Source organism: Macrotis lagotis, chromosome 2 (genome assembly GCF_037893015.1).
Source record: "Macrotis lagotis isolate mMagLag1 chromosome 2, bilby.v1.9.chrom.fasta, whole genome shotgun sequence".
NCBI classification, from domain to species: domain Eukaryota; kingdom Metazoa; phylum Chordata; class Mammalia; order Peramelemorphia; family Peramelidae; genus Macrotis; species Macrotis lagotis.
In genome coordinates this window covers 239,161,160-239,179,242 of record NC_133659.1, presented here as the reverse complement: position 1 = coordinate 239,179,242, position 18,083 = coordinate 239,161,160, and the positions used below count along the sequence as shown (strand labels likewise).

Genomic DNA, 18,083 nt, shown 5'->3' with positions numbered 1-18,083 from the left:
TCTCTTCTCCATGCATCACACTTTCATTTATTAACACTTAGTTATGAGCAAAGTACTCCGACAGAGACTCTTCAATGAGTCTTTTTTTTAGTGATATTAGGCTGGGCCTTTGATGAGAACTAACATGGTATCAAGGTCAACTGCTACATTGATGGCAAATTATTCAACTTGAAAATGCCAGAAGCTAAGACTAAAGTGGAGGGGGTGTTGATGTATGATTTTTTTTTTTTTGTTTGCAAATGACTGCACTCCTTGAGGCCTTTAAAACTGAGATGCAACAAAGTCTGGATTAACTCTTGTGACTGCTTGTGATAATTTTGGCCTAGCAATTAGCAAGGAAACACAGGTGCTCCACCAGCCAGCACCACACTATCCATGTGGGAAACCATCAGTTTCAGCAAATGGAAAAGTTTTGAACCCTGTGGATAAGTTCACTCACCTTCGGATATAACCGTTGGTTGACACACACCTTGCCAGAGCTATCTCAGTCTTAGGGAGACTCTGAAGGAAAGTGTAGGGGAGAAGAGGTTTTAGGAAGACTACCTGTGGAACCTGGACAGCATACCAGCGCCATGCTGGGAAACTGAATCGCTTTCATTTGAATTGTCTTAGGAAGATTCTGAAGATCACTTGGCAGGATAAGGTAGGGGACACTGAGGTCTTTTCTTGACCTCAACTGCCAAGTATTCAAACTCTACTGCAGAGAGCACAACTCCAAGGGGTGCCCAAAGTTGTTTGAATGACCATGTGTTCCTTAGCTAAAACACTATTTTATGGGAGAACTCACACAAAGTAAGTGCTCACATCCATGTTGGTCAGAAGAAACAGCAAAAAGACACTCCCAATGTCTCTCTGAAAAATTTTGGAATTGATTGTGTGGTCTGGGGGAAACTGGCACAGGACCACCTGTGCTCTATGAGCAAAACAGAATTGAGGTAACTCAAAAGAAACTAGATGTGCAGATTTAGAAGATTCACCCCAAATATTTCACTTGACTTATTTATGCCTAACCTATGGTAGAGCATTCCAAGCTTTTATTGGTCTGAGTGGTCACAGTTGGATACACTGTAACTTTACTCTAACAGAGTAATTTTATTTTGGTCCTTTTTGAGGAGGAAGGACAACAACCAGTCAACCAACCATTCCTGAGGAATGAATCTGAGGTAAGGAATAGTGATTTAGCATAGTGATGTTAAAGATCCCATGCTGGGCTGAGGAAGAGGAGGGCTAATACCTGGCTCCCAATTAAATTACTTCCCAGCCACTTTCTCTGTCTTTTCCTTTGTGAATGACTTTCTCCCTAGTCACTTCCTTGGCTCAGACCCAGAGAGGAATGGTTTTTCTTTCAAACCTGACATGGGAAGACAATAGAAGAGGAAGCTGTCAAAGCCTCCACCTCCTATGCCAATCACAGCCCACTCACAAACTTCTCCCCACCAAGACTCATTTGCCTAGGGATAATCCCAATCCATATTTTGTGCATGAATTTCCATAATCTCCATAATGTTTCTCTTTTAAAATATATACTACGTAACACTGATTCCCTTGGCCCCCATTGCCTAAAGATCGAGTATGTTACATTTCATGCCACCCCCTGGTATTCTCTGGTAAGGGTAAAGGGATTTTGGGGTGTCTGTTTTCTTCCAGCCTCTGCCTAGGTTGTTCTTATAATTGAAGAGGATAGGGTCTCCTGAACCCTAATTCCACAACCAGAAGCAGGAATATTAAAAAGAAATATTAGCTTAGTTCAGTTCCTATAGACTTGAGTCCCTAGTACTAGCCCCCTTCAGGCTGAAGTCCCAGGCATCCAGGCTTCCCAGGGCTTCACCTGCTAGGCTGGATGGCAGTCCATCTAGAATCCTGCCTCCAAGTTCCCCTTGTCCACAGCACCTGTACCTGAAATAGAAGGGTAAATGAAACAAAACTGAGATTGTCTAGTTCCATTTCTCAGAGCAAGAGTTAAAGTGGTGGCCTGGAAGGGAGATATCTATCATCCTCTCAGTCTAATCATAGAGTCAGCATTATGTATGATCTCCACCCTCAGGATGCAGCAGAAAAGAATGGGATGACAGTCCCAGGCTGGTAGTTTCTGAAGATCTTTCCTGTTCTGGTGGCACAGCCAATTGAAGGAGACTACGTCCCACGCATATGATAGTAGAGGGAACGCAGCGAAGCAGGGTGCCTCTGTGTTAAGCAATCTGGGAAGGCTCTAAAACCTGTCTTACATGTCCCTCCTCTTTGAAATTGGCCTATTCTGAAGAACAGTCAGAGGCATATTTGTCCCAAATTCAGAGCATGTAGACTGGGGAGGTATAAGCAAAGTCTTTTTCCCTTGCTTCCTCAGTGCCATTTAGTCAAATCTCAAAAGAGACAATGTCAAATGACCACAGACAGATGGAAATCACAATTATACCCAAATATGAAGATTTTATAGTATTTTTTTGAGGGGGAATATTGTGAGCAAGCAAGATACAGAAGCAAAGACATCAGTTAGCTATATAACATGTTTCCTGTGACATGGGGAGTCAAGTGAAGTCTACTATCTCATGGTCCCAGCTGCATCTGGGGAAGGGGGAGGCAGCTTTGGGAGGAAGAAGGAATTTTATAGATACAGCAAAAAGGATTAGGTTAACAAGAGCGTTTTGAGAGTCTCAGACAAATTTATGGTATATCTCTTGACCCCAGGGTCAACCATTTGGGTCCTGTTAGAATGTCCTCAGACCCAGTGGCACCCAGCCAAATTTATATTTCTGAGGAGATTCTCAGGGGCCCAGAAAAGTATCAAGGACCCCTTTTATACAGGAATCATACAAATATTAATATTGTACTTTAAGATAAGGAAGACGGAAAGGATATTCATTTCATGGTGGAACTGTTAAACTTTTCTCTTGCAAAGAGTTTGAAGGAAATTCTTCTAAGAGACTTTGAGCTGTACCTTGAGGGAACAGAATGGTGGAACTATGCTTACAGAAATAAGGAGAGGTCATCTGTAATTGCAGAGATAGTTAGAGGAGACTCTTATTGTGGATCATTTTCCTAGTTAAAAAAATTTTATAAGATTATTATTTGTGATCTCAGTGCTATTATTGATTATATTATTTAAATTACATGACTATAGCATTAGGGGTCTGGCGATTTGAATACACAGAGAGGTATGCACAGCTGCTTATGAAGAAAGAAATTTCTTCTGTTCTTTACATAAACAACATTCAACAAACTGTTGAATTGGTTGATTAATTTGAGAAGTATTACTATACTACAAAGCAGTGATCATCAAAACTGTATGGTGCTGGTTAACATCTCTTTCACAGCAATCAGATTTTCTTCCGATTTTGTTCCAAAAAGAAAACTTAACTGTGATATTATTTAAGTGACCCATTCACCAAAAACATCTCAGTTTCTCTCTCTCTGATTACATGTTCAAATACAGGGCACTTGCACAAATCTACACACACACACACACACACACACACACACACAATCTTACACAAAAAGTGTGGGTTGGAATAATCTAAGTTCCTGAAGCAGGGTAGCACTAGAGCTATCCCTTGATAATAGTATAGGATTTGGAAAATAACAGAGGGCAGTTTGGTAAGGTGCCTGAGGGGGGGAGAGAGCTACCAGGAATCAAGAAAGTATAGCCAACATGAATGATGACTTTACCTAATAGTCAAACTTTGCTAGAGCTGTCCTTGGAAGCCACAATTCTCAGAGTGTCCCTTGGGCAAAGACACCGCCAATCTCTTGGGCAGTAATATTTTTCCTGATCCTTTGCCTGACCCTTAGGAGTAACAGACTCCTCTCCCAGGGCTGGAGACCTGGGCTTGGTAAGCCTTTGATAGCAGGGGTGGGGAGAAAGTAAAGGGAGGAACAGAGAGGCCAAGTCAGGGTAAAGTGAGACTGGGAGGCTCCAGATATGAGTCCAGTTTCAGGAGTCCTCCAATAGCCTGGCACTAAGATTCTTTTTTTTTTTTTTTTTTTTTTTTTTTAGGTTTTTGCAAGGCAAATGGGGCTAAGTGGCTTGCCTAAGGCCACACAGCTAGGTAATAAGTGTCTGAGGGCAGATTTGAACTCAGGTACTCCTGACCCCATTGCCGGTGCTCTATCCACTGCGCCACCTAGCCGCCCCTCTTTTTTTTTTTAAGAAAGATTTTATTTATTTTGAAGTTTTACAATTTGCCCGCCATTCTTGCTTCCCTCACCCCGCCCCTCCCACAGAAGGCATTCTGTTAGTCTTTACATTGGTTCTATGTCATATGCATCGATCTCAGCTGAATGTGATGGTAGTGAAATCATATCTTTAAGGAAGAAAAATAAAGTATGAGATAGTGAAATTCCATGATAATATAACGGTTTTTTTTTCTAATTTAACAGTAATAGTCTTTGGTCTTTGTTCAAAGTCCATAATTCTTTCTCTGGATACAGATGGTATTCTCCATTGCAGATAGCCCAAAATTTTCCGGGGTTGTTGCACTGAAGGGAGGAGAAAGTCCATCAAGGTTGATCATCACCCCCACATTGCTCTGAGGGTGTACGATGTTTTTCTGTTCATGGCACTAAGATTCTTGATAGGTTTTGCCTATTTTGCCTACCAAGGAGCTCATTTGCACAGAACCCAGGGCGTGGGGAAAAATGAGGGGACTCCTTCCAACTGCTCTGTGACAACACCTCTAAAGTTGGTATCTTTTCCTATACAAAAAAACAGAAAAATCTCGTTTCTCTCACTATCCTTGTCTCCTGTCTCTTACATCGTCAGGTAACAACCTGCCCTTCCTCTGCCAATATCTGCCACTATTTTGCAAGTTGAGGGACCCACCATTGGTTGCTCCTTCTTGTCCACTAGACAGGAGACTAATTATGGGGCTGGTGAGAGTAGAGCAGACTGGGATTTCAAAGGCCGTATAATCCAAAATAAAAGTATTTTGCAGATGAGGGTGAAGAAAAGTGAAACTTTTGAAAACCAGGCTGAGGAGAGTTAATTTCAAAAACGGCTGATTCTGTTAAGTACTAAAAATGTGAGTATAGGAGTTATGAAGAAAAAAATGAAGGTGCAGGAGGTGAAACGAGCTGCCCGGTGCAGTGAGAATGAGGGCCTAGGGCTCCTGACTCGCAGCTCCGGGACAGAAGGCCAGCTCCCGGGACAGGCTCCAGCGAGTCCTTTAATCATTTCGGGGCCGCTTCAGAAAGCAAGCTCCAAGGCAGCGCCGTCAGTTTTCTAGCGGTCGCGTGAAGCGATAAACAAATACAAAAGCAAACAGGGTCTATTTCTTCATTGAAGCTAATAGGCGTGGCAATTCTCTGTACTGGCCGTGATGGTTTAGCTGGTTAGTCTCAGCTCTGCTCGCCCTTCCAGTCCCAGGCTGCAGAACCCCAGCCCTCAGACGCATCAGAGAAGCGGAGCACAGCTCCCTCGCGGGGCTGAAAAGGGCCTTTCGGGAGGGACGGAGCCGCCGGAGCCCTCCAAAGCGCGCCCTGGCCAGCGTCTGCCGTGACGGCGCCACGGACCGCGGCCTCCTCCCAAGTGAACCCGAGACGCGCCGCACACCCCGGCCCGGCCCGGCGGCGAGCGGCAGAATAAAACAGCGCCCTGGAGCTCGGCCCGCAGCGCCGCCCCGCGCCCATCGGCCCCGCCGCACCCCAATGCTTTGCCTTCTTTGCCACAAGCAGACTCGGATACGGACAACCACCAGAGGCGCAGAAAGGAGGCCCCGGGGCCCCGCGAGCCCGGGTATAGGAGGTGCCAGCGGACCTCTTAGAAAACCGCAAGGGGCTGACCAGGCGGCGTTGGGGAACTGCCTCCGAGGCTCCGCCTTCCCCGGACCTCAGGCTCCTTGTCATAGGACAGAACGGAGCAGAGAGACCATCCCGGACGGAAAGCCGCCCCTCCTCTCAGTTGTCTTGTTTCTTTGGAAAGAAACATGAAGCATTCTTTTCTGGAAAAAGAAGCTTTTCCCCTGGTTTTTCACTGTGATGAGTTACGGACTGGTGCATGGAAGCGTATCTGGTTGCTTTGAGATTTTGTTGCCTACGCCCTGAGTGATCCTTACTGAAGATGGCAGTGAATCTGCGACAGGATTTTGTACTTTAATAAACCTGACGTTTAAGCCATTTCCTCCCGCAGCACACGACACCTTCCCCGCGGATTTCCAGGCTCCCAGCTGAGTCCTGTCTCCTCACTACCTCTGCCTCCACTTGGCTTCAGACCCAAGTCCTCACCGAGGCCATTCCTGACAAGAGTTAACGGCTGTGGATTTTAATCCAGAGTTAGTCACTGGCCTAGTCCTAGCCCGACGTCCCCACCCCCTTCCTACTGGGGACGGGGTGCGCGTGGTTTCCCTCTAGGGCTGACGATGTGGGGGTGCTGGAGCGGTGGAGGGGGGGCTCAGGTTGCCTTTCCAGCTGTTTACTCTCGAAAAGAAGGGGGCGGCTAAGGCGGTTTAGAGGGCGGAAGTCCAATCCTGGAGCCAGGAGGACCCTAATTCCAATCCAGCCTTCAGACACCTACTAGTGTGACCTTGGCCTACGCACTTAACCCTGATTATCTCAGGTCCAGGGCTATCTCCCGGTTCTCCTGATTCATATGAAGCCTTTGGATCCAGATGGCTCTGGGTAAGGAGAGGCTGGTGACTATGCAATTCCTTCATGTCTGGGACTTCTTTAAGAAAAAAGGTCAAGGGCTTCCTCGATGGCGAAACAGACACTTAATATTTATCTAGCTGTGTGACCGTGGGCAAGCCACTTCCCTTCCAGTCCCTTGCAAAAACGTAAAAAACAGAAAAGTTAATTTATAGTATTTTTTTTTGATTTCACTGAAAACAGAACAAGAAATGTTCTGAGCCAAAAGACTGCTCTTAAAATTGTCAAAAACATTTTTAACAAAAAAATAAACATGACAGCATTATGAATGTTTTAGAAGAGTTACACAAAAAAACCCCCACGGTTACTGCACTAATTACAGTATTTAAAAAGATAGATGCAAAAAAAATTCTATGACCAGCCAAGCCATCACACAAAAATTGATGGCAAATTTATTCACACTATAATACTAACAATTTGAAAAAAGTTTCTCCTACATTTTATACTAAAATCACTTTGTTCTTTTTATACAATTGATAGTTTATATTTACTTGGTGAGTAAAAAAAAAATCACACCAGAATCAGCACCATTGTTTGTTATTTTTTTTGTTTGTCTTAATGTTCAATAATGGTAGAAAATAAATCAGTTTATTAATCATCGTAGCATGTGGCTTAAAAATTAAAAAAGTGCCCAGCATCAAATAAACTGACAGGAACAGATGAGCTGGTGCAGTGATATCTTGTCCCTATTACAAAATCCTTGGCTCTCCTCAGCTCTTACTGAGCTCAGTGGCCTCTCAAAGAAATGCCAGTCAGAGATTTGATATATGTGTTTCGGTGTGCCTGTGTGTGTATGTGCACACACATGTGCATGTGTGTACTTTTTAAAAAGCAAATCAATTTTTCCAAGTTACTGTTTGTACAAATTCCTTAAATATGTCCTCCCTAAAACTGTTAAAGTGAAAGAAGAGACAAATCCTTCTATAATGTGTCACCCCTGGAAACAAACACTGAACCAGTAACATGCTGAGGAGGCCAGACTCTTTAATGGAGACAGCTTGTGAGAGTGATGGTGGCTTTGGCAGGCTGGCACAAAATAGGGGCTTCAAGAAAGGGAAAGAAAAGGACTCCAGAAAGGTGAGCTTGATCACTAACAGGCATCTTTTAGAACAGATCAACACACTTGAAAGCAGTGTTCTTAACCTGGAGGTCCTTGACCTATTTTTGGGGGAGGGGGCAAGGCAATGAGGTTAAGTGACTGGCCCAAGGTCATATAGCTAGGTAATTATTAAGTGTCTGAGACCAGATTTGAATTCAGGTCCTCCAGACTCCAAGGTCGCTACTCTATCCACTGAGCCACTTATCTACCCCAGACTTTTTGTTAACTATCTTTTGACAACAGCATTTTTGCCTTATTGGTAATGTCATTGTACTCCTACTGTCAAAGGGGATAGTGACAAAAAAATACACTGGCATTAAAGGCAAGCTGCATCCTTCCTCTCCACCTCCAAATACTGCTTCCCTAACTAAAGCAAAATCAAACCTAACCATGGCCAGTCTCACAATTTTTCAGTCGTGTCCAACTCTTAGTGACCCCTTTTGAGGTTTTCTTGGCAAAGATATTAGAGTGTTTTACCTGTTTCCTTCTCCTGCTCACTTTTACAGATAAAGAAACTGAGGTACTTAGTGATTCACCCAGGGACACACAATCAATATGTATCTGAGGCCATATTTGAACTCAGGTGTTCCTGACTTCAGTCCAGTCTCTCTAGTTAATTGTTCCATTCAGCAGCCCAGTCTACTGGGAAAGCCACAGTTCTTTGGGACATAGTAGCAGGTAACCATAACCTCTCCTTATCTCCATATTTCATAGGCGTTATAAATGAATAAAGAATGAATGAATGACTCTTCCAGCCTTGTGATTGGCTGGGCCATTCCCACTCTGTAATGGATTCCCTAAGGGCTCCCATCCACACCCTGTGAAGACCAACATCTTACATTTCTCACAACTCCCCCTTTTCTTTTTAACAACAACTTGGTCTTCCATTATTACATTATTCATGAACCCACAGATCTATCCCAGAAAGGGTCATACTTTTTCACATTTTCCTTATTGCCCTTCACAGCAATCACACATTAATCCCAGGCTTTAACAATACAGTATTTAAATGACATTCACAAGAGATAAGTAAATATTGCAAGTATAATCTCTTTGCAGTTACAAATGAATATCACATAACTGATAAAAACATCTTATTCACCAATAAGTTACCTTACAATAGGGCCCACAAGTGCAATTTGTTCAGAGCCAAGAGAGAAGTCCACATTCTTGAGTTCTTTAAACATGCATTGTTAATATACATTAAACATTAAGATCCTTATTTAAACATCTCATTTGCCTGCAAACAAGAGCATAATGAATATCCCATGTTCTTTACACTTGCCCCTTTACCCAAAATCTCAGAATCCAACCTAATACATAATACATTTAAAATCCCAATGTAATTACAACTCAACTAACTTCCCAACAGTTAAGTTTGATAAAAACTTTACAGTACCTTATACAGAGAATCCAGTACTCACATTCCCCAAGCTCTATCCAAAATAAAAGTACAATTGTTAGCATTATTAAACTCAACATTAAAACCAATTAGAGCTTGTCGCCAAAAGACATCAGTAAACATCCCTGATAACCTAGGCATTTCTCTTCTTAGTAACACAAGACCACTTTTCTTTAACCCAAAGGTGTTACAATAGAGTGAAAAATCCCTAACCACATAACTCCTTGCAAAAGTTACAATTGTGTTGAAAGTTACAATCGTGTCAAAATAGTTTAATCCCAAACTAATTTAACAATCTAATTTATTTAATTCCCCCCATTCTGTACAAATTGTCAGAATGTTACATTCCTTGTATCCCTCTTTTAAAACCCTCAGCAAGCTTTCTAAAACTCTAAAAACAATGTGAGTCATCACTCAGGCCACGTGGCCAGCAGATATTCATTAAACGTGATTTCCTTTCCATAAAGGAGTCTCTTAACCCCTGGATGGATCTTAGAAGCTTTTATTTTCTTTCCCAATCACACATCCAGCCTGTTGAGGGATCTTTCCCTTTAAGGCTTAAACCTTGGGCTCTCCTGTCTCTTCCCCCTCCCTCCACGGGTGGGTGGGGGCACTTAGGTAGACTCAGTCTAGGGTTCAAGTCTTAACAAGATGGCCATGGGATCAAGACCACCACCAGTCCAGCCCAGGGAGAAAGCATAAGGATAGGAAATCTTCCCTTCTCTGCCTTCTCACTCTTTCCGTTAAAGGTTCTTTCTTCTCTTGTACTTCTTGTGTAGTCTATCTCCAAAGCACAGCTTGCTTTTCTCTTTAAGAATCCCCCTCCCCTTTCTTTAACTGTGCATACCTAGCCCAGCACCACAATACCACCGGGTGAGGGAGGAGCTGATTTCCATGTGGGGGTCGCTGCACAACCACTTCCTCATCCTGTTAGAATGATTTGTAAGCCACTTTACAGAGTTCCCCAAATCCAGGGAGAAAGCATGGGATCTTTCTAGAACTTCTCCATCCTTCTCTTCTCTTAAACTCTTCCCAAAGAGCTTTTTCTCTTTAGGAATCCCCTCCCTTCCCTTAACTCTACACACCGTGCCCAGCCACCACTGGCTCAGTGAAGGAAGAGCTGATTTCCACATGGGGGCCATTGCACACTACTTCCTTCTCCCCCATCTTCTGAAACTGCTGGGCCCAACTCTCAGCTAACCCTGTTTTAAAACTTGAGCTGGGTCCTTAGACCCAGAGATGCCTAAAAGACACATGTACTCAAGACAGGACATAACAAATACACACGCTCCTGTGGGAACATTCAAACCCACTCACACAACATTGGGTCCAATCTGCTTCCTTACTTTAGAAAGCATTTCTTTTTCTCCTCTCTCCAGACTTTCCCTTTCCTCCTGGGCCTTGCTGTTAGCCTCCTCTCCAGGAGCAGCCAGGGGATCCCACCTGTTTTTGTTTATCTTTTTCTAACTTTCTTAGACATAATTTGCATTCCCAATTATCCAGCATGCTGCATATTCCACCTCCTCTTTATTTAAAGGTACTTTATGGTTCACTGTTCATCAGACCCAAACCTTGGCCAGCAGACAGGCTTGTCTTTGGATGGAGATTTGCGGCCATTCAGAACAGCAGTATCTGATGACCTTACTTTTCTCTTTACCCTGGACAGCATCCTCACTGTCCCAGCTAGCTCATTTACTACCCAGAGGCCTCTCCTTGGGATTTGGATTGGGGGGGGGGGTCTGTACCTACCCTCCCTGAGGGGCCTTTTCGACCCCTGGCCTCCCATCTAGGACTTCCTTTCCTGGAATTGTCTAGAATCTGCCTCGAAAGATAAAAACCAAAGTTTCCCTACCTTTCTGGGTCGTTTCCACAATTTTCCACCACTCTCCCCCATCAATGGCAGGGTTTCAGGTCCATTCAGAGATCCACCAGAGGGAAACCCGAAAAAGAAACAAGGATCTGGCTTGAAATCAAGCTATGAGGTCTCCTTCTCCTGGTCTCTTCTGGGGCTTCCTTTGAGGTATCCTGAAGATCCTGGCACATTAACCCAAATTGCTATAAATGAATGAAAAGAAAAACCTGCTAGAGTGAGAGAAAATTGTACATTTTATTCACAAACCTTGCAATATGCACCTTAGAAGATACAGGTACCTCAGTCCTAGGTGAGGCACACCTTAGTCTCAGGAGTCAGGTAATTTATTGTCCTCAGAAACTCTTTACCCTCCCTCTTTGATGTTCATAGGCTCCCAGAGTTTGATTTACAATCCAAAAGGTCCACCCCATTACATGATATGTCCCTAATGTGATCTCCCCCCCATCATCCAAGGCATGATATGCTAAAGGATCACAGGGGATGTGTGGATTAATATTCAATTATCTAATTGCACAAACTCAGTAGCATTAGGTCAAGATCTCTAGGTCACTCTTCACTATTGGGGTTTGGTATCCCTGGAATGGGATTAGGAAGACTCTTCCAATCTTGTGATTGGCTGGGCCATTCCCCCTTTGTAATGGATTCCCTACGGGCTCCCCTCCACATGCAGTGAAAACCAACACCCTACATTTCTCACAATAGGTAAGGTGAAAAATGAGTCAATCACTCAGTCAATAATCATTTATTAAGTACTTACAAGGTACTAGACACAGTACTAAGCTGTTGGAGAGACAAAGAAGGGCAAAAGATGGTCCTGGATCTCTAAGAACTTGCTTCCTCTTCCCTCCTTCTCCTTCTCTTCCTCCTCCTCCTCCTCCTCCTCCTTCTCCTCCTCCTTCTTCTTCTTCTAACTGGGAGGGTGTGAGTGCAGAGAGGAAAGTGGAATGATGAGGAGCTATCCAAGCTCCAGAAAAGGCAAAGAAATTCAGTTTACTTTCTAGTCTTGTTTCACCAAGCTCCAGTGCAATGCATGCTAAGGCCTAGACAATTTGGATTGTTTTTCTTCTGGTCTCCTTGCCCTCCCCTTCCTAGGGGAATCAGAGTGCAGACTCCCGGAAGGCACAGGCTCCAAGGTTAATGGCAGTCAGGTTGGAAATGAAGAGATGGTGGACAGGAATACCTCCTAAAATGGAGGTTCTGAGAGCAGCATGAAACCCTCCAACCCTAAGAAAGGTCAGAGGGTACTGATGAGGTGTGAGTTGCTGGGCTTGCAGTGATTTTCACTCAACTCTCCAGCAAGTAATTCTGAACTTCAGGGAGATTAAAAGAAAAATTTATCACTAAGAGAAAGAGTAGAGTTTGGCAAGTTAAAGTTATCTATAGTCATGTGAACTGATCCAACCATTTCTGGAGAGAGTTAAGTTGGAACTATACCTATAGGGCAATGAAACTCTTTGATCCAGCAACATTGCTAATGGGTTTGTGTCCCAAAGAGATCACCCAAAAGGGGGCATATTCATGGCAGGTCTTTTTGTGGTGGCAAATAATTGGAATTTAAGGGGATGCCCATCAACTGGGAATGGCTAATTGAGTTGTGGTATGCAATGCAATGTTATTGTTCTATAAGAAATAATGAGCAGTCAGATTTCTGAAAAACCTGGAAAGACTTACTAAATGAATTGATGCTTAGCAAAGTGAGCAGAAACAGAACATTGTAAACCTCAGTAGCAACAGTGTTCGATGCTCTTCTCAGCAATATAGGGATCAAAGACAAGACTAAAAGACCTTCGATTAAAAATGCCATCCGCAACCAGAGAAAGGTCTATGAAATACGAATGCACATCAAAGCATACAATTTTCACCTTTTAAAATTTTTTTTCCCCTTTCTCCTTCTCGTGGTCTCCCCCTTTCTCTTCTGATTCTTCTTTCACATTGTGACTAATATGGAAATATGTATCACCTATGTCAGATTGCTTGCTATCCTAGGGAGGGGGAAACTTCGCAAGACTGAATGTTGAAAATTGTCTTCACATATAACTGGAAAAATAAACAAAAAAGAGTAGAGATTGGTTGGCACAGTCAATTGGATTTAGAGCTCTTTGTGGGGAATCAGGAAGATCTGAACTCAAATATACCTTCATGAACTCACTTGGGGTGATCCTGGGACCCTCATCTGCCTCAGTTTCCTCAAGGGTGACAGGTTGTTTTGAGGATTTAATAAGATAATGTAGAGCATTTAGCATATGCTCGGTGCCCAAGAAGTGCTTCCTCAGTTACCTATCTCAGATTCCTGATCTGAGAAAGAAGAGTGCAGAAGATCAGCGAACTCATGTTAATTTGCTTGTGTAGGCAGGCAAAAAGGAGGAACAGACACATTTTAAAGCAAGAACAAAAACAACAGCAAATCGAATTTCCTCTGAGGTGCCGGTTTCTTAAGAGAAATCCAAGAGAACTCTGATTGGTTCAAGTGTCTAATTCATTATTGTGTCTGCAGTATTTTCGGAATAATCTAAATTCCCCGAGGGGGAGTTTTGCTTCTGTATCACCTGTCTCTTCGTACCGGGTCTGGGGCATGGTAGTTGCCTGAGAGGCTTTTTGGGATTGTATGAGGGCGAGGCTCTTCTCCAAAACCTCAGAGACCTCTTTGATTTCCCTTATTGCCTACATCCAAACAGGGTACCTGGTCTTTACAGATTTCAAATCTGGGATTCCTAATCTGCCCCTAACCTTCCCATTCACTGCCAATACAGTAGTTGTGTTGTTGTAAAAATATGCTAACAGCCTCCCTTCCCTAAGTCCAGTGATTCCCCTCTCCCAAATAGGCCTCATTTCACAGGGATGTAATAGGTTTACATGCATTGCCTTGAGAGCACTGTTGTAAATAGTCTGCTGCCTGCCTTCCTTCCTTCCTTCCTTCCTCCCTTCCTTCCCTCAGAAGGTTTTTCACCATCTGGCTCCAAGTTCACTTTCTGGTCTTGTTTCTCCAAGCTGCAGTGCGATGCATGCTGAGCCCTGGACAATTTGGATTGTTTTTCTTCTGGTGTGCCTGCCCTCCCCTTCCTAGGGGAGTCAGACTAAACTTGCTGAAGGTTCCTCTTTCCTTCCTAGCAGCCCAGTGGGGGCCTCAGTATGTGGCACTGGAGAAAAGCTGGGAGTTAGTTGAAAAGGAGTGAAGAGCAGAGCCCCGCCCCCAGCCCCAATCCTGGGGGTTTTCCCTCTCTCCTCAGGCTGTGGAAATCCCAGGCTTAGAATTTCGTAGCCCAGAAGAGTGGCCCCAACTCCGATGGACTTGCGAAGGGTGTGCGGGTCCCGGACGAGCTTCATCCCCGCGGCCCACCCGACGGACGCCGGCGCAGAGATCCCCGGAGCCCGTGTTACTTCCCGCACGGAGACGTGGGACTCGGGTGCAAACGTGGCGAGGGATTCATTCGGTTTTGTACGGCTGAGAAGCCAAGGGTGCAAGAAGCGTTCCCGGGAGGAAAGTGCCCCGGGAGCGAGGCGGCAATTTCCTAATTGAAAGGAAACACGGAGAGCTGCCTCAGTTTGGCCCGGCTTTTGCCGGTGGCTGCGGGGCTTGGGGAAGCTGGGAGCCTAGAACTGGAGGGGGCTCGAAGAGAATTCACGGGCAGCGAACACCGGGGCTTTCCCCTTGAGGTCTGCATAGAAAGCGGGGGGCTGCGTGCGGAGTGCTGCGGTCTTTTCCTCCTTTTTCCGGGGACAAGAAACACAAGCGCGGAAAGCAGAATGACTGCAGGGGCCCGAGGACCGGGTTGCGCAAGCCCAGCGCACCAATCACAGCGCGACGCCCTCCCCTATATATATATATCTCCCCCCGGCCCGGCCGGCCCAGCTGTGGGGACTGTGCCCCGTGCTGTTTTGTTTACTTCGCCCTTCCCCTCTTTTCTTTCTCTGCGTGGTTCCCGTGGCCCCGGAGCGGAAAGCATGTCGGAGACCGCCCCTGCCCCGCCGACGGCCCCTGCGCCCGCGCCCGCGCCCGCGGACAAGACGCCTGTGAGGAAGAAGCCTGGGAAGAAGGCCGCGGGCAGCGCGGGAGCGCGGCGCAAGGCCGCCGGTCCTCCGGTGTCCGAGCTGATCACCAAAGCCGTGGAGGCCTCCAAGGAGCGCAGCGGCGTGTCCCTGGCCGCTCTGAAGAAGGCGCTGGCGGCCGCCGGCTACGACGTGGAGAAGAACAACAGCCGCATCAAGCTGGGGCTCAAGAGCCTGGTGAGCAAGGGCACTCTGGTGCAGACCAAGGGCACCGGGGCTTCCGGCTCCTTCAAGCTCAACAAGAAGGCTCCGGCCGGCGAGGCCAAAAGCAAGGGCAGGAAGGCTGCCTCGGCCAAGCCCCAGAAGGCCCGCGCTGCAACCAGGAAACCTAAGAAGGTTTCTGGGGCGGCGGCTAGCAAGAAGAGCGCCAAGACCCCCCAAAGCGTTAAGAAGCCAGCTGCGGCGGGAGGCAAGAAAGCGTCTTCCAAGACTGCCAGGAAGCCCAAGGCTGCCAAGGCCAAGAAGGGAGCTAAGAGTCCGGCCAAGGCCAGACTAGCCAGGCCCAAAGCAACCAAGGCTAAGGCTGCCAGGCCCAAAAAGGCGGTTCCCAAGAAGTGAAGGAATTTCCGTCCCACGTGTTTCCTCCCAAACCCGTTCTTTTATATAAAAACTCAAAAAGGCTCTTTTCAGAGCCACCGCCCATAGATCTCCAAAGAGATGCTGAGCACCAGCGTGCATACACAGCCCTCGTAGGCCGGCTCAAATACTCCGGATTTCGAGTATTAGAGCCGGGTTGTTGCTGCATTAATGGGGCGGAGGGAGGGGCCGCCTATGGAAGCAAGCCTAGGGCGGGAAAGTTTTTTTTGAAAAAGCGCGCGCATTCGTGCGCGCCCCGCCCAGGGGCTTCCTCTCCCTCTGCCGCGGGCAGGAGAAAATTCCTAACTTATTTTTTTTGAGTTGGTGAGTGGCTGGAGTTGAAAACCAAGCAAGTGGCCGGTTTTCTACCCGCTACGCCACGATGCTGCTCCAGAGGGGACTCCCAGAGTTACGTGTGAATACAGCCGCTCTTTGCCGAAACTGTGGGTGGCTCTGAAAAGAGCCTTTGGTTGCTTAGCGTTTTCAAGGTCTCAAGCCCTCTCCCCGCGGATGCGGCGAGCCAGCTGGATGTCCTTGGGCATAATGGTCACTCTCTTGGCGTGGATGGCGCACAGGTTGGTGTCCTCAAAGAGCCCCACGAGGTAGGCTTCGCTCGCCTCCTGCAAGGCCATCACGGCCGAGCTCTGGAAGCGCAGGTCGGTCTTGAAGTCCTGAGCGATCTCGCGCACCAGCCGCTGGAAGGGCAGCTTGCGGATCAGCAGCTCCGTGGACTTCTGGTAGCGCCGGATCTCCCGCAGCGCCACGGTGCCGGGCCGGTAGCGGTGAGGCTTCTTCACGCCGCCCGTGGCCGGCGCGCTCTTGCGGGCTGCTTTGGTGGCCAGCTGCTTGCGGGGCGCCTTGCCGCCGGTGGACTTGCGAGCGGTCTGTTTCGTCCGAGCCATGGCAAGAGAGCGAGCAGCCTCACCTCCCAACGACCAAACGAGTACGGAAAACTGCCCCACAGGCGCCTATATTTATATCGACAGGAACGTTCTGATTGGGACGTTTAAAAGCTCCGCGCCCCAATGAACTGGCGGAAAGTCAACCCTTCCCACCCTCCAAATTCCGAGCCATTTCATTGGGTAGCGAGGTTCCACCCTCCCTCTCTTTCAAAATCTAGGCTCAAATCTATTCGTTTCCCCCTTTTTTTGCCCCCCCCCACTTCCTCTCACACGCTGGCCTAACGCCATCCTTACTGGGCCCCTGCACAACCCTCCCTCACTCAAGGTTTTTTTTTTTTAATTTGGGATATTTTTTCCCCCCACTTCTCTTTTATTGGTCTGGTCGTTTGACTCTGAGTCCCGTTTTCTTTCGCGTTCGCCTCGCACTTAGAACATCCTAGCCACCCACCTATTCCCGCCACTTGTACCGAGCCGGTCCCGCTGGCCCGGAAGACCCAGAGTGCCTTTTAGCTCCAGGCTTTCTCCGAGCGGGATCTCTTGACTTTCCCCTCCCTCCAATCCCCCCATCCCTCTGCTCTCCCTCCTTCCCGCCATCCTCACATTCCAAATTCCCAGTTTCTCAACATCAAAAAGGCTCTACTTTTTCCTTTTTTAAGTGACTATGAGTCACCTTGGCTTGCAGGCGGCTTGAAGTTTCAGGTTTTGGTGGTTTTGCGGGATGAAGGGACGAATTTAGGGAGTCTCACGCTGATGATGTGTTTGCTGCCCCACACTAAGTTCTGGATTAATTCAAGGAACCTCTTCCTCGGGTCGGCCCTCTGGTTATTTGCAGAGGAGCTCCTCTTGGTGTCAGGGCACTGGCTTTCCTATGCGTACACCCGGGCCCAGTAACCGCTGCCCTCCACTCAGCTCCGCGGGCATTTTAATAAGCGCCTGCCTTTTCCAATGAACTGGCATGACGCGTTGGCCATGCAAAGCAGCACTGCCCTCCCGCAACTGAAGCTTTTCTTGCGCTTTTAGGACTTTACGTGTGGTTTCGGTAGTGGGAGGAGGGGGGCATCCCGAGCGATACACCTTGTACGACAGCAAAGAGATTTAAGGAGGGAAAAAGAGTGCCAAGTGAGCACACAAACAAGAGGAAGATAAAGCTTCTATATAACGAACTGACTGAAGACCGAGTGTGCGAGTTAGGCGAGAAGCAAAAGGAAACTGAAAGTTTGGGGACCGGGGGCCCTAATGGACCGCCCTGTGCTTTTAGCAAGATGACTTACGAAGCTGTTCCAAGGAGGGATGGGCGGATGGGCGAGGGGATGGATGGGAGAGGCTGGAAGCAGGAGCACCAAGGGCAGAGATGTTGTTTGTAGGGATATAATGAGAACAATTTGGACTTGGAGGTGGGGAAGGCAGAAAGGGTCTTAGGAAGCTCCGTGACTGGGGGGGGGGGGGAAGGATAAGGAGAGAAACGGTGGCTGTCTCTGTCTCCGTGAAAATGGAGAAGACCAAGAGCGAGGGAACTTTGTTGGTTCATACCTTACGGACAGGGAGTCT

General features: G+C 46.8%; 2 protein-coding genes across 2 annotated transcripts; one reads left to right on the top strand and one right to left on the bottom strand.

The window, feature by feature from the left end:
* Positions 1-11,737: 11,737 nt before the first annotated feature.
* LOC141514437 (histone H3) lies at positions 11,738-16,581 on the bottom strand. Its single transcript, XM_074225269.1, has one exon. It carries the CDS (start codon positions 16,533-16,535, stop codon positions 16,125-16,127), a length of 411 nt encoding a protein of 136 aa, XP_074081370.1. The 5' UTR covers positions 16,536-16,581; the 3' UTR covers positions 11,738-16,124.
* Positions 14,832-16,563, top strand: LOC141514432 (histone H1.4-like). The gene has a single exon (XM_074225264.1). The coding sequence runs from the start codon at positions 14,953-14,955 to the stop codon at positions 15,613-15,615; it is 663 nt and encodes a 220-aa protein (XP_074081365.1). The 5' UTR covers positions 14,832-14,952; the 3' UTR covers positions 15,616-16,563.
* Positions 16,582-18,083: the final 1,502 nt, after the last annotated feature.

Bases quoted from the DNA above. Each gene is read 5' to 3' on its own strand.
- LOC141514432 (XM_074225264.1), top strand. From the start codon at position 14,953: ATGTCGGAGACCGCCCCTGCCCCGCCGACGGCCCCTGCGCCCGCGCCC.
- LOC141514437 (XM_074225269.1), bottom strand. From the start codon at position 16,535: ATGGCTCGGACGAAACAGACCGCTCGCAAGTCCACCGGCGGCAAGGCG.